Source organism: Trifolium pratense, linkage group LG3, assembly GCF_020283565.1.
Source record: "Trifolium pratense cultivar HEN17-A07 linkage group LG3, ARS_RC_1.1, whole genome shotgun sequence".
NCBI classification, from domain to species: domain Eukaryota; kingdom Viridiplantae; phylum Streptophyta; class Magnoliopsida; order Fabales; family Fabaceae; genus Trifolium; species Trifolium pratense.
This window is the reverse complement of record NC_060061.1, coordinates 38,151,247-38,167,835: the sequence shown is the minus strand read 5'-3', so window position 1 is coordinate 38,167,835 and position 16,589 is coordinate 38,151,247. Positions and strand designations below refer to the sequence as shown.

At 32.2% G+C, this 16,589-nt stretch overlaps 2 protein-coding genes across 5 annotated transcripts; one reads left to right on the top strand and one right to left on the bottom strand.

Moving 5' to 3' along the window:
- Positions 1–1,494: 1,494 nt before the first annotated feature.
- Positions 1,495–2,066, top strand: LOC123914417 (probable calcium-binding protein CML44). The gene has a single exon (XM_045965564.1). It carries the CDS (start codon positions 1,586–1,588, stop codon positions 1,880–1,882), a length of 297 nt encoding a protein of 98 aa, XP_045821520.1. The 5' UTR covers positions 1,495–1,585; the 3' UTR covers positions 1,883–2,066.
- A 1,543-nt stretch (positions 2,067–3,609) lies between these two features.
- LOC123914409 (phosphatidate phosphatase PAH2-like) lies at positions 3,610–11,739 on the bottom strand. Of its 4 annotated transcripts, none has more exons than XR_006811822.1 (12): positions 10,637–11,739; positions 9,697–10,375; positions 8,824–9,143; positions 8,624–8,697; positions 6,746–6,830; positions 6,382–6,468; positions 6,161–6,233; positions 5,856–5,899; positions 5,045–5,173; positions 4,856–4,954; positions 4,438–4,571; positions 3,610–4,118 (listed from the first exon to the last, which is right to left on the bottom strand). XR_006811822.1 is itself a non-coding variant. In XM_045965554.1 (11 exons), the coding sequence occupies exons 1-11, from the start codon at positions 11,405–11,407 to the stop codon at positions 4,515–4,517; spliced, it is 2,418 nt and encodes an 805-aa protein (XP_045821510.1). In that variant the 5' UTR covers positions 11,408–11,720; the 3' UTR covers positions 3,610–4,514. The 4 variants fall into 4 exon arrangements, 1 of the variants encoding a protein (XP_045821510.1); XR_006811821.1 differs by having other exon boundaries at positions 4,442–4,571; positions 10,637–11,720; XM_045965554.1 differs by having other exon boundaries at positions 3,610–4,571; positions 10,637–11,720.
- Positions 11,740–16,589: the final 4,850 nt, after the last annotated feature.

Genomic DNA, 16,589 nt, shown 5'->3' with positions numbered 1-16,589 from the left:
AATGTTCATTGTTGTATTAAGTAATTTATATAGTTTATTAATACTAATGAAATGATTTAGTTGTACTTTGGTTTTTTTTTTTTTTTTGGTAAGTTGTACTTTGGTTAAAATTAAATTATGCATAATATTGTCATACTTTTATTAAATTAAATAATATAGAAACACTTTTAAACTTAACAACACTTCGCATCTTTTTCCAACACATACCTATTAAAGGTAGACCATACTATTTATAATCCAGATTCTTTACTTTTGTCGTTGATAAATTTCAGATTCTTGATCAAGATGAAGGATAAGCATGGATATTTTTATAATTTGCTTGCTATTGGTGTATCTAGACCAACTTGCAAAGAGAATAAATAAAGCAGCATTGGTTATATATGCTAAGTACTTAAAAATAAATAAAAATACTCAACCCACTACAACGCGCATGTGGTTTAATCTATGTATTTGTTTAAGAAGAAAAATCTTCCACCAGTAACAGTGTAACATTTAGTAAAATTGACGCTTCCATTCAATATGTTTGTGCAATTTTACACTGCATCTATGCTAGCTAGTAGTAGACCTAATACAATTTTGATTCTCTAATTTTATTTAAAAGGTTACACTAACTAGTATCCTTGGAGCACTATTTAAGGAATTCAAATCTAATAAATTTTTCATTGAAAGAAAACCTATTTTACATTTTTAAAAATGTTTACTACATAAACACAATTTTACTATTTTTGGTTCCTTAACTAATTACTAATGCTCTGGGACACTGATTAACATTTTTACTACTTAAATTAAAGATAAGAGAAATGAAGTATTTGAGGGTGTAAATTTTGAATTTAAATTTGTAACTTGTTGCACTCTTACCCTTTCAGTTATCGTCCGTTACAAAAATTTGTTGCATTGTTACCCTATTAGTTAATCTTCTCAAACATTTGTGTCTTTTTCATCAAAATACTGATATGATGGAAATCAACATTAACGGTCACAATGCAACAAAGTAACAAAAGTTATCTGAAAGGACAACAATGCAACGAGTTAAAAAAAGTAAAGAATTTATTATACTTAAAAATTTAAAGAATTTACCCGTTACAAACACGAAATTTAAAGACGTGTTAATCAAACAACTACACATACGACTAAAAGCGAGTATTCATAGTCATAAAACTGCGACAGCATACAATCCAAATTTATAAATTATGTGGCTCAGTAAACATGAACCAGTACTCCCGGCCACAAAAGGGGAGAAAATTTTACGAGTTGTGTACATGTAGAGTCTATTTCAGTCAACACCTCATAAAAAAGAAGAAATCAACATTAGCCTAAATTTTCCACAATGGGTGGAAATTAATATATGTATCGAATATATTCTAACGTGTTTTACGAAGTAAAAAAAATGTGTTTGTTGTACCCAAAAAAACAACGTGTTTTGTAATAAAATGAAAAGCACTATGCTTAAATAAACAAGAATTTAAGCAAATATTGCAATATAAATACACCACCCAAGCTTGAAAGCTAATCATAAACAAAAACACTAAAAACATAGCATTATTAGTTATAATTAGTACTAATAAGCTACTATATATAACTAGGTATGGCGTTCATGGAGCATAAAGGGTTGAGTGATCATTATCATGGGAAGAATGTGATGACGGTGGAACAATTCAAACGATGGTTGAAGACAGCATTTGATACAAATGGTGATGGAAAAATAAGCAAAGAAGAACTAAGACATGTTATGCGTCTTACAAGAGGACTCTTTGCATCTTGGAATTGTGGTAATGATTTCAACTTTGCAGATGCTAACCATAATGGTTTAATTGATGAAAATGAATTCAACAACCTTGTTCTCTTTGCTGACAAGCATTTCAATGTCAAAATCAAACAATAGGTTTCGTATATCCTAGTCTTGTTTGGTGGAGTAATAATCAACTTTGAAGTTTAATTTACTTGTTTTAGATCACTATATATATCTAATCACTAATAAGAAGGATCCATGCAACATGGGTAAAATTTCACCATGTGTGTACTTATTTAAGTTATTGAACTATATATATTGTGTATTTTTATTTTAACCCTATGATTTTTAACGGTTATTGCTTTCAATAATCTCGAGTTTTCATTGAATGGTAGATGAAGAATCATAAATCATTAGTTACTATTTCATGTAGAAATTGAATTCAAATACTTTTGATATCTATTTCATATTAACTGAAATATATTAATCACTTGGATATAACTATTTGGTTTCGTCTCATATATTTTGGTATAACTTATAATATTTAATATTTTATTTTTATATGACATAATATTTTTATATCTTGACTCAACAAATTTTTCGCCCTAAATTTATAAAATTATTTTGAATCATTCTATATTTTAAGAAATAAATTTTTTATTAAAACTATTCTAGCAAAAAACGGGTAAAAATTATAAAAGAAATATGGTTAAATATATTTTTATCACTATTAATATCTTAAATTTTATTTTTTTTTAATTCTATACCCTCTTTTTAGTCTCTAGAAAATACAAAACATTATACTTATAGTCCTTGTTTTTTTATTTCCTAAGGACTAAATAATGAAAAATGGACTAAAATGAAAATTTTATATTTTTTTAAAGACTTAAAAAAAATATTTTTAATCCAAAAAATATGCTAAGAAAGAAAATCAAGTCAGCCACACATGGAAAGGCTACACAAAAGTGACAAACGTAGTGGATTGATCCCCCCCAAAAAAAAATGTACACCCTAGACAATTTAGTGGATTAATGACTTAAATCCTACTTTAAGTTTTTGCACTTATCCACCAACCTAAATTTTCACACGTCGATAATTTGTGGAGAAGTCGATTCATTATATGATAAAAAATGTTGCAAAAAATTCACACACAAGCTAGTCAAATGACTTGGAAACAATCTTTCCAAAAAATTCACCACAAATTTGATGTGCATGCAAGTAAGATCGATAGAGAGAGCACTTGAAAAGCCTAACGAACTTAAAATGTCATCCCGCACTTTTCCAAACAAATCAAAGCATAAAATTGATTGAGTTTAATTACAATTCATCGTTTAACCACATTGTCCTTTGTGGACAAACTATTCTTTAACAAACGGCAATCAAATAGTGACACATTTTTAAGAACCACTATATTCCTTGAGGGCAAAATAGGATCAGCAAATTAGTATTTTTGAGAAAATGATAAACTCCTTTAACAAAATAAGCGTCACTATGATCAAACATCCACTCCTACATACGTTAAACATTTTTCTGAACGTCACTCCAAAACCAACTCTTTATTGTCTCCAAAGTCACCCCACCTCCACCCTAATCCTAATTTGTGCAATATATACATTATTTTTTTTGCTGCAAAAGACGATATAATAAGAAATTATAATATTATATATATGTATATACACACACACACATGTTGGAGCACGGATTCGAACCCACAATTCTCCATTTTAATATTTTGAAGAGGATTGCTATATAGTGCAAAAGGAATACACTCAAATGCATAATGAAACATGATAACCACTATTTGTATGTTTACAATAAATTAATAATAAAAGCTAAATTAAATCAAGACCAAACAAATCAAAATCCAAGGGTCAGCATACCTTCGTTGAATTTCACGAAATGAGTTTTCGTACTATGTAGCTTTTTCCTTTTTTGAAACAACCCACAATTCTTCTTTTTCTCTACATTTAGTGTGTATGAGTTTTGCCACTAAACTATTTGAATCCAAAAAAGTAATCACACAAAAGTAAAGATAAGAAAATAAATAAGAAATGACAGTGAGCATAACATTTCTTTATGCTGGAAAAATGGAACCATGTGGAGTCATTCAAATGCACTTACATATACAATTATACAATCGAATTGAAAGGATTATAGGACTTAACTATGCACTAATCTATAATAATCGAGAAATGATGTAAACTGCTTGGGATTCCATTGCTTTAGTTTAGTGGTGGTCATGTATTCACATTGAACTAACAAAAATTGACCTGAACATCTCACAACATCAAACAGGAAAGAAGTTCCACCCTGATTTTTTTTTTATGAGAATTCCATCCACCAAACTACGGTTTTCAATAAATCAATTCACGACAGAATAGGCCATTCCCTGTATTAGCTAAAGATTATCAGTATGAAGTTGCATGCACAATTACACATGCAGAACAGCGCAAAATAAATAATGTGACTTTAGAAGTACTTATAATTAAAGTCAAACATTTTTAATGACAATTGTGATTGATTCACAACGTAAAAAGTCCTAACAATATATCAAGTGTCTAAGGTTCCACCAATTTGACCGGCTTTTTAATGGAACTTTAGCCTTAACTGGTAGTGACCAAGAAACTACCGGTTTTGCTTGGTGGGCCGGGAATGCCCGACTTATCAATTTATCCAATATGATTATGTAGAGCTTAAAATGAATTTACCTACATTCTTTTAAGAGCTGCACAGCCTGCATCCATCCATATCCAAGCAGGACCTAGGTGATTGAGCCCAAAAACTTTCAAATATCAATTGCAGAAGGAGGTAGCTTCCAGAAATTCCACGAATTAAAATCCTCCTGCAATGAACTTTCAGTAAGATTAAGAGCAAAACTATGTTGCATTAGAAACAAATCCTCAGTCTCAAACTTGCATTCAAAGCATGATAATGCAACCAGAAATTATATATCACACAACTGACAAATATGCAAAGCTCAACCCCAGTATTCTCTCAGAAGTCACAACCAACTTGCTTTATTTTGAATATTAAATTATGAGAAGACTCCAATTATATACTTGGAACACAATCCCTAAGACTGACGATATAAATAGAAAAATAAAAGATAAAGTTCGTTAGTTAAACCTGCTCAGAAGAGCTCGTCGGGGGGAACATTCCATTTACGAGTGCATGCATAGAAGTGTATGATTTTGTGTCAAGACTTCGGTTCACAACTATCTCTCCCTGCAAACTTAAAAAAATAAGAAAGGCTTGACAAACTTATATTTCAGGAAATTCTAGCATTTTCTTTTTAAAAAATAAGGATTTATTTACCTTGGGATTTATAATGAAGATTTTTCCTAAAGGGATTCCAACTTTAAGGTAACTGATTTCGTCAGTATCCCTATTTCCAAAACCAGCATAGAACGGATTGCAATCAGCAGGAAAAAGAGCCTTGATAGTCTGGAGACATAAAAATTCAAGTTAAATTTAATACAATGATGATCATGAAGAAAATTATTAAAACTTTTGGTGAAAATGAGTAGAACTATTCATGAATTATTCAAATTCAACTTATCAAATGTTAGATCAGGCTAGTTTGCTTAGCTAAACAAACAAGATCTGGTTGAAGTTGTTCAACTGTTGTCCACTTCCAAAATTATGTAGGTTCTGTAACTGTTGAATGTGATTATTCTGGACTATTTTAAGGAAATACTTCTTTAGAAATCAACGTTTCACTTATTTTAATTTGTTTGGATAAGCTTTTAAAACAGAATATACAGAAAAAATCTCTATTCAATTTGTTTTGGAAGCTGTTATGAGTAGTTTCTCATGTATGTAGTATGTTTATCATATATGTATTACTTCTTTTTTTTTGACGAAATCATATATGTATTACTTGGAAAGATGTAATTTTATTCATAGAGTTATCCAGAGGATTATAAGTTATCCTTATATTATATATCTATACGTTGCATAATTTCAATTTTAAAGTAAGTTGTTTCACATTTTAAAAGAGTGACTATCACACACACAAACACAAAGGCGAATGCAACATCCGACTCCAAATGCTCAATTTGACTAACTCATTTACACCCATAATTAAAAGTATGGCAATAACAATATGTGACAGCAGGAAACTAACCTCTAAGCATGCAATTTTGAATTCATGAGGAACCCTCCTGATAACTGAAAATAGAAAGAAAAAAGTGTCATAGTCCAAAATATTATAAAGTAAAGACCAGAGACTCAGCCTTGATGAATATCATAGTGTCACTGATACATCAATTAAATGGCCAATTATTATAAGAAAACTTCAAGATAATAGATAACTAGTATGCTATGCCTGTGCTCTACATATATTGATCACACCTCTAAATACTGGGGTCTGATATAGAAGAAAGGGAAAAGTATAAAGAAGCAGAAAACAAAGATAAGCACACTTATTACCTTCACGGTATAGAGAGGGAAAAAGTCCATCGGGGGAAATAACAACAGGGCCCTCTGGTAAAACTTTGCCATCCTGCAATATATATATGAAGTAAATATGAAGTTGTGAATTTGTAATCTCTCTCTCTCCCTCTCTCTCTCCCTCTCTCTCTCACACACACACACACTCTAGAACGTTTCTGATATTGAAAACAGATTGATAATTTTATGCATCACCTCACCTGTTTAAGATTAAGTAGGAATTGTCGTGTAATATAGGCTTGAGAAATTGAACGAGCACTGAGAAAAAGCAGTTGGTAACCATTCTCCTGCAAATGTGAAATTGACAAGGAAAAGACAATGAAAAACATCAAATCGGGGCTAAAAGAGATCGTAAACTAATTACTATAGATAGTTAAACATATTAGAAGCAGTTAAAAGACAACTTAATAATTTTAAGGTTTCAACAGACACAGCAACTATTTGTAATGAGTCTACCTACCCAAAAATTGCCAATAATGCAAATATGTATAATCAGTGCATTCAGGAATTAATCACAGTATCACATTGGAGCGATCTATATAGACATGGACTATATAAACAAACCTTGACAGCAGAGAATAAATGTGCAACACCAGTCTGTGACCAGTCAACACCAACCAAAGGCATGAACTGACCAAGAACATCTGACCTGCAGGACATGAAACAAGATAAATAAATTACAATTGCCACACCATAGAGTTAGAAATTTTTAATAAAATAATAACAGAAGAGAGATAGAAGACACGGACTTCTAATAGGAAAAAGCATATCAGGATGTTAAAAATGCTCGCAGGAAGAAGAAAAGTTCATTCCTGACAACTACAATTTTCCTTTTTATTCTCCATCATGTCTTACTTTCTTGCTCACTATTCAAAATGCAGTTGGCATTCCAATAAAAACAATCTTACTTAAATAAGCAAACTCAACCTTTTCAGTTCAAAACTGACCAAGGCATTACTACTACAGCTCATAAACTTTCTCATAAAACTATTACCACAAATATTCAATCGAATTTGACTTAAAAGGTGTATCGGTAATGCTGAAACTATTTATGTCTGCCAACTTTAAGTTACAATAACCATGATTAGAATGAACTAAACAAGGATCCTCATCTATTTGTATTTTACATCTAATCCCAACCTAAGCTGTTAAGCGCCATTAATTACACAAATAATATGAATGCTCCCAAGTGAATGGAAAAAAAAAATAGTACAGGTAATGTCGAAGTCCAATAAGTAGACCAATTGAGTTATAAAATAGTGTTGCCACACAACTTTTCTTGACTAGAAATCAAAGTCTTGTATTTTGAAAAGATGAGAAACTATAAGTGCTATTTCCCCTTCAATTTTATTATTATTTAAAACTAGGCATTCAAGAGCATGATTTATGCACCAGGTGAAAAATATATGCATATACACTTGACTACTGAGAATCAAATATGAAGGGAAATCCAGAAAGGGTGCCCCACATTCCCACATTCAACTAAGACACTAAGACACTAGTGTTCTAACATTTTTTCCTTATTGCTCCAAGTGCAATCTTTCACAAACAATCCATAATGATGTTACATATTAGTTCTATAAAAAGACCTATGTTTTATTTTGCCCCCCATATCATTAAGTCAAAAGTAAAAAATATATAGAATCAAGATAGATTCCTTTGCATACTCATACTCTTATCTGCTTCTCTTATTTCAATTTGATCTAATCCTTATTGTCACCCGATACGTTCTCTAAAACAATTGGCAAACAGACTCTGAAATATACCCCAAGCTTCATATACATGTGCTGTGTTTACAATATATTTCAGGTTGGCAAGAGCGTGCAAATTTATATAAATCATATAGCAGGAAGTAAAACAAAATGGTAACTAAAATATTAAGTAAAGATAGCATGAAGTAAGACTCATGATTTTTGAGGAGCAAACAAATGGACACGCTGAACAAGCAGATGGATGTTGATTCATTAGCGCTGTATAAACTGGAAACAAACTTGGGGGATCCATGTCTAATATTCTTAAAGTGATAAATAGATCAAAAGAAATAATATCCCTAGAGAATCTAAGTGTCCAATGTCATTGAAGTATCATAATGTAGAAAATTACTGTTGCATAGCACAACAGATTTGACCCTGACATGTGTGAAGAAATGTGCGATGAGATGAAATGTTTTCTCTTTGGCCTAAAAACCATGGATTAGGAAGATCATAAAGGAATACCCTATATTGCAGCTATATTTTATTTGATAGAGGCATGAGAATGACATATTTTGAACTGGGGAAAATCCATTCAGCAATGAGATTGCAGAGGGCAATATTTTTAGATAGACCCCAAATTAACAATGGAATAGAAAACAACCAATAAAAGAATGAATAACCGGCATATTATCAGATCGAGTTATCTATTTTAAAAACAATTTAATTTTCCAAATAGATATATCCTCACTTTGTAATTGTCCCATCCACATCTGAGATCACTATCCGAGCATTCCATTGCCACAGATATATTTGAGCATCAACCTGTCAATCAAATCAAAGGTAAAATATAAGAAATAATATTGGTCAAAAGAACCAAATTAAAGAAACATATATAAAATGGAAAGTAAACTTCATGTTCTTAAATTGCTGAAATTCATGATTATTGACCTGCTGTTTCCCCAGCATAGCTGTAGAAAAAGTGAAGGTTACGATGTTCCTCCCTTCCTTCAGATTTAACGATGCTATCTGTTCCGAAGTTGGAGTTGTTTCTCTGACCTTCTTTTTCGTTTGATTGGGTTTAGGGGGTTTAGTATCATTTTTGTTCACATCTGTGGAAATCTTATTCTCTGGAGAATTGCCATTACTAGTAATTTTGGCATCATTTGGAATAGGTGGCAAAGATTCTCTAGATACTGTTCTGCTCAAGGAGGGGAAAGGCCAAATTCTCCAATTTCCACCTTGTGAAGAGCCGGTTGTTGACGTACCTCCTGCATGATTATTTTTATTCAACTGGTCAACACTCAACAGCTATGATGCCGTTCAGTTTAAACATTTTTTGAATTTCAAAACACACCACGCCTTAACCCAATATCTGCAGACTTCCAAAAGACACCATGCCTAATTCCAAAATCCCATGATAAATATCAATAACAAGGATATTATCACCCCAGGGCTAAAGAAATTAATTTTTTATGAACCAGATTTTCAGTTTCAGCAATGCATGTTTCAAAGTAGTGTCAACTTGCATCCCTCCATACCATAAGTGTTTCTAAATTGTTTGCATAAATGATAAATCCTTCCATTTTGCTCTACCAAAGTAATAAATACATGTCTCCACAAATTAAAATCATGTAGTAGAATGTGTAAGTTGCTTCTAAATCTTTAGTGAAAAATAAAAACTGCAGCTACGCTAAGTATAAAAATCATCTTTCCATAGAATATAGTATATTCATTATATACATCTTTTCATAGATCATTTCCAATTCAGTATACAAAAAACAAAGGAGACTTTCCAATGGTAATTTATATCAGTTCTCTTACCAGGAGGGTGATTCAGAGCTGTATCTTTGAATTCATCAGAATCTCGGTAATCTTTGGAACCTGCCTGCTCATTCGGTAGCTGCTTTTCTGTGCACTCATCGAATTTTAAGGATTTCATGCCATCTCTGCCAGGAAATGTCGAGTCCAGTGATTGACTTAAAGGATAACGAACATGTTTGCGCCTCCTGCGACCCCCAGAAGGAGTATTTGGCAAGGATCCTCTGTGCTGCCCAACTTTCCCCCCAGCATCCTTATTTCTAGGGATATCTATGGGACAGGATGTCAATCTTGAGAGTTTAGTGCCATTCTCATAAGAAAGATTATCTTCTTTATCTATATATTCAGAGGTTGATGATCTCTCAAATTGATCATTGATTGCATTTTCATCAAGATCACTAAAAAGGAAATTATCTTCATCTGAACTTGAGGACGATGGTCTCCTTGATGTTTCACTAGGTAAACAATCACCAATAGAGTATTTTGGAGTTGATACCGTGCTATCCTTCGTGTTATTCTCCCATGATCCTTGCTCATCCTGGCTGTAGTAACTGGAAGCGTTGGTAACACTATAGGACCCAACATTGTCACTTGAACAATGTCCTCTATCCAAATAGTTATTTTCAACATCCTCCACATCGTACATACTAGCTTCAGAATCAGAAGAGTCCCTTTGCTGAGCCTGAGAATGAAACTCGAACTTAATTAAGTGCTAATAACATAACCTCTTATCATATACACTAGTAAGTGTTTATCTATAATAACACAAAGTCAAACTGTTGTTATAAAAAACAGTTTTCATAAGCTATCCTGAAGAGTTGACGAAAATAAGCTTAAAATATAGTTGCTTCCATAAATTCTCCTAAATAGTCTCACAAGTGTTTATGTCATTATATAAGCTGAAATAAGTCATTCCAAACAAACCCTAGGACTATGAATTTACCTCAGACGGGAGTGAATGCATGACTTGAACCTCTCCACTTTCGCCATGAGAAAGGTTCATAACCTCATGAGTTTGTTCACTCAAACACCTAACCATGTTCACTCTAGAACTCTTTTCTACACTCTCAACCACAGAAACCTTGTTACGGCCAGAAACCTCTCCTCCATTAAATTTCTTTTCATGCTGTGCAACAACACCAAAAGAACCATCTTCATTCTCCACAACAACAGCATGATCACCATTTGTAGACCACTTAATATCCAACAAATTAGCAGCAATCTCGGCGCGTTCTTTATTCCCAATAGCATCTTCAAATTCACCACTCAAAGACCTTCTCCCAAACATAAGACCAAGTATCCGCGAACGACGAGAGTTACTTCTCCCTATAATTCCTCCATCTTCAGAACCTAAATTACTATTCTTAGACCTAAAAGATTGATCATCAGCATCATCACCAGATTCTGATGGATCAATATTTAAAATTGATTCAACATCATCAATTTCTTTTAAAAAGAATGCTTCACCTTTATTATCAAGATGCATTTGAAAATCAGCATCAATGTCATTAACATTGATTTGAACAATTTTTTCTTTTGATTTTAAAACGCCTTGGAATTTACCAAATCGAACATACCATGGTGATGATTTGAATGAACCGTCTTGTTGTTGAACGACGACGATATCGACGGCGCCACCGAATGGATGGAAAGGGCCGGAAACGGTGTATACGCCTTGACTGATGTAACTTCCTAATCTTCCAACCGCTTGCATCCTCCTAACTAATTTATTACTCTGTTTATTGTTACTATTATTATTATTCTAATCTTTTTGTTTTGTTAGTAATAATAAATTTAAATTCAATCATGATTCATTCATGATATAATGAAAAGGATGATTAAGAGTTAAAAGGATGATTAAGAATGATAATAATGAAGGATTTGTGTTCTGGGAGGAGGAAGAGTTATTGTTGATGGCGAAGAACAGGAGTTACGTGGGTTTGCTTGCGAATTTTGTACCGTTGGATCAATCTCTCTTCCTTCTTCCTTGCTTCACGCTTTCTCCTTCTTCCTTTTCCAATTAAATAAGTGCGTAGATGCTAGATTATTTGACTTTTTTCTTTTTTCTTGTTTAAAAAACTGTAGTAATAATTAAAGAGATAATAAAACTTTTATTTTATTTTTTTTAATTTTTTTTCAAATAGTCTCGTGATTAGAAATTTCACCGGTTCCCTTACATATACTTCCTCCGGTCTTAATTATAAAAAAATATTCACTTTTTAGGTACCTTGAAAGTTTGATGTATCTAGACTATAATGTCGAGTATATATTATAGTCTAGATACATTAAACTTTGAATGTATCTAAAAAGTACCTCTTTTCGTATAAGGAAAATGCTAAACAGTGGTTAAACATGTTAAAATAGAAATTATGCCTCAAAATACGTGCATTCAATGCCTCAAAAGTACAAAAAATTGTCTTTTCAATATAAATTTTATTTTTTATTTCCTTTTTAGGTATACTTAACAAGTGCCTCGGGGGTACTGTTTAGCATGACCGTTCTTATAATTAGAAACGAAGGGAGTATAATGCAATGTCCTGTCAATTTTTATTTAATGGTCTTCAAAAAGTACCACTCTCTACGATTTTTTTATAAGGAACACTTTGAAAAAATCACACAAGAAAACAAATTTAACATAGTTATTTTCATTTAATACTCTTATAAATTTAAATTTATTCTATGTATATCCTTATTTAATTACTCTTTATTCAACTAACTTACTTATTTAATTACTCTTTATTCAACTAACTTACTTATTTTTGAAATTGAACATTTAAAACATTTGAAAATTTGTCAAAACTTCTCATAAAAAAGGCCAATTTTTTTTCTAAAGTGTTTCTTATAAAAATGACCGAAGGGAATATTGATTATTTACTTGGAAATTGTAGTAATAATTTAGAGGTGTGTTATATGAACAATAATTAATTTTAGGACAGTTTTTGGCACAAATTTCATTTCCTCTATTTTTGTTAGACAAAAACAATAGAGAGAAAAAAAAGAAGAGAGATAATAGAAATATTATGTGAGTATGAGTGTATGACAGACAAAGTTGTCAAAAAGTTGTTAAAAATTAGTTGTTCAAATAATATTTCTCAATAATTTATGGTTATATATCACTGTAAAATATTCAATTAAAAGTTGAATAAATCAAATATAGGATAAAATTTTATTTCAATTGGATCATTTTTTGAACTAATTAGATCATTTATTTTAATTGAATCATTCTTTTTGGATAATTGGATAATTTATTTTGGAATGGAGTAAAATTTTTTAATAGGTAATTTGTCAAAAATTTAATTACTTAATTTTTAGTGTTTGTTAAGGAATAAACGATGAAATAAGCAATAACTTTATGTGAAGATAAAAAATTTAAAAAAATTAAACAAATTTTTTAAAATGTTAAATAAGTTTTTAGTTCCTACAAAATCACGAGTTTTTAAGTTTTGTTTCTAAAAAAATTTATTCACTTTAATTTAGTTCATATTTAGATTTTATATGGACTAATTTAAGGGACTATAAAAATATCTATCGTTCGTAAAATGTTTTTAAAATAGAGACTAATTTTACAAACCGTAATATTTGAAGACTAAAGTTACTATTAAAATTTAAAAGAGATTAAACATAAAAACGTGATTTTGTAAGGAATAAAATTTGAATTTAAAGACATTGATAAATAAATAAAATAAATAAACAGACTAGAATTAAATATAAATATTTAAGTGATTTTATTAATTAGTCTCTGATTGAAATATATCAATATATAGTAGTTCTATTTTGCTTGAATAATTCAAACTAGAGCTACCAATATTTGTGTCAGAGTACTTTATAATGTCATAAACATGTTTTCAATTTGAGGAATTTGACTCATGATTTATTGTTTATTTTGGTGCAAAATTGTGATTTTTCTCGTTTCAACCGAACTTAGAAAATCTTGTTGCTATGCGAAACAATGGAACTAGGGATTCCCTGTAATCTCTAACATATCCTTATGCTATGCCTTTTGCTATGTCTTTTACTGGAATGAAATGTGCTTATCAATCACTATGATACTATCAACGACCATTATGCGATTTTTTTGGCTTTCACCACTAGTTTAATCTGGTTCGGGAGTAAATTCTAGCATCAAGTGGTTTAATTTCATTTCCCTCTCTATCGCAAGTGTGAGGATCAAACCCATTATCATCCTTATTTGGCAATTTTTGTATTGAATCCCTATGTTCTTTATATTATACTCTCTTTTTTAAAATTACATTGAATCGGCCAACTTAATTAATAAGCTATGTTCTGCATTTTGCTTAAAACCACTTTATTAGTATATTTTCCCAGCTTTAACCATGTTATATATATATATATATATATATTGGACTGGGCAATGGGTTTAAGAGAATATCCAGTAAGCCCAATTAGAGTAAAAAGAATGATAAGCCCAAATCAACCAAGTCCTAGAGCGTCCAATAGGCGATCAGAAGCTAAGGCGTGACTGGCGACCCTAAAGCAACGCCAAAGAGGGTGGATTCAGTGCTACTGTAAATATCTTCTCCTTCCTGGTATCAACCGCTAACTTAAGAAAGAAGAAATAAACTTCTAGTAACTGCCATAGCTTGGAGACCAAGGTTCTCATCCCTACTTTCACGCTGCACCACCGAAGAAGATGCTAAGGACCGGATTTTTAGGAACCCTTGCTTGGAGAAGAAGAATAGAAGCTCTATAAATAGCCCCAATACTCTCATTTGTAAGGGACGAATTCTGACATATAAAACTCCCAGGGTTGTTGGGATTGAACTGAGTGTAATCACACCATTTGATCAATAATACAAACCCCCTTGTTTTTTACCAGAACATTTTGGCGCCCACCGTGGGGCTGCGGTAAAATTATTGTTTCCCAGCCTACCACTCTCTTTTTGAATAAACACGGTGATATTGCTTTGCCGTCATACCAACCTTTCCATTTGAGTTCTGACGATGTCACCGCCGTCGTTGGTTCGTTTGGGAAGTCATAGTTGATTCAACAAATTCTTGTCCTCATGCTGTTCTCTGGAAGCCATCATAGAGATAAAGAAAGACGCCCACAGCGGTAATCGATTGACTCGTTTTTCTGTTAAAAGCTAAGTTTTCTCAACTGTGTACTCTTGATTTCATGGAATCCTCTCAATAATTTTCGGTACCTGTTAATATAATATAACCCCTTTTGCCACGGTAATTGCCTGTGCTTATATTCTATTTAATTTAATTTGATTTGATTTATATATTTTCAATTGATGACCTTAGTATAATTCATGAGTATAATTCATGAGTGGAAATCGATGAGTATAACTTAAATCTAACAGACTAACACAATTATGAAGCCTTTAACAATTTTCCGTCATGGTATGTTTTATTGATTTGATTTGTGCTAATTGGCTACAACGGAGCATAGCACTGTGTCTTGTTGCTTCAAAATAAACTATCAACATGTAACTGCCCTTTGTTTTGTCGCTATAATGTTTGTGTACTGGCGTACTTGTTCGTTGATGACTAACTCACTTTAATTTGGTTCATCATCTATTGTTTCTATTTTACTTTGTTTCTTTTATGTTTGGTTTCATGAATCTAAACTCGCCGTCTCGCCAAATTGTTGTCGTCGTCCAATATCGCCATCCTGCTACCAATTGCCTGATGGCGCAACTTCGCTTATCGATTGTTTCAAACGTGGACATGGTCGCCGTCAAAATCATGTAACTGTTTTGTGGAAACTGGAGCAAATTTTGGAACTATGGCGATTTAAGGATGAATACGATGCAATGTAGACCACAACGTGAGAGGTAAAGAGACGGGAGGAGGACAAGTACAATGGTAAACGATTCAAGTTATAAAGCGAACATATACAGATCATCTGCCGGCTTGAACGACCATAATCCAGGTGCCTTCAATCCTTTACTTTCTGTTTTCGACAACTTACAACTATTTTGACGGATATTTGGATTTGTTTTATCTCATTTTAGTATTTTTATCAAAGGAATGATGATAACTTAGAATACCCATTGCTATTGAGCATATGATGATCCATTACTTTAGATTAATATTCATCTATTTATTATTTGTATAATAATGTGCTTACTGTTATTATTATTAATGTCTATTGAGTGTTCTCACTCTTTCAAAATGTCCCAAAATAAGTTTCATGCTCAGGTGCTGCATTTTGTATTTGATGAGATATAAATTTCACCACAAATCTGCGCAATCAAGCCTTACACACACATACAACCAAGCTAAGCATCAGCATTGTCTGTACTTTTCTTATATGGTCAAAATAAACATCAACACCCTTTCAAGCGGCGATCTTAAAACACAAGCAGTTGGTCATTGTTGCCACTCGGCGAGAAAGAAGCCGCCAACTAATATTTCAGGTTGAAGCATATTCCGCGATAACTACCGCAATGGAGCTCAGTCTTGCCACGTCAAAACATAATTGCTTTTCTTACTAGGCGAGGAGCGCCGCGACAAACCGCCCATGGCGGTATCATTTTCGTTTATTTTATTTTTCATATATTATTATCGTTGAACCTCTAATGTATCAAAGCTTATTTGCAGTAATCATGATTAAGCTGCGGACTCTGAACAAAAAATTATTCAAGATCAACTCATACGAAAGCTCTGAACCAAATGTAAGGTTGAAAGGCCTTGGCGTTACCTGTAAGTCTTACGAGTTGGGTACGTCAGAAAAAGAAAAATTAAACAAGGTTGCAAGGCCTTGGCGTTACCTGTAAGTCTTACGAGTTGGGTACGTCAGAAAAAGAAAAATTAAACAAGGTTGCAAGGCCTTGGCGTTACCTGTAAGTCTTACGAGTTGGGTACGTCAGAAAAAAAAATTATTAAACAAGGGTTACAGTGCCTTGGCGTCACCTACGAGTTGGGTA

Bases quoted from the DNA above. Each gene is read 5' to 3' on its own strand.
- LOC123914417 (XM_045965564.1), top strand. From the start codon at position 1,586: ATGGCGTTCATGGAGCATAAAGGGTTGAGTGATCATTATCATGGGAAG.
- LOC123914409 (XM_045965554.1), bottom strand. From the start codon at position 11,407: ATGCAAGCGGTTGGAAGATTAGGAAGTTACATCAGTCAAGGCGTATAC. The intron at 6,234-6,381 runs GTGAGGTGATGC...TATATATTGCAG, and splicing joins TCCTACTTAATCTTAAACAG to GATGGCAAAGTTTTACCAGA. The intron at 4,955-5,044 runs GTAAATAAATCC...TTAAGTTTGCAG, and splicing joins TCTTCATTATAAATCCCAAG to GGAGAGATAGTTGTGAACCG.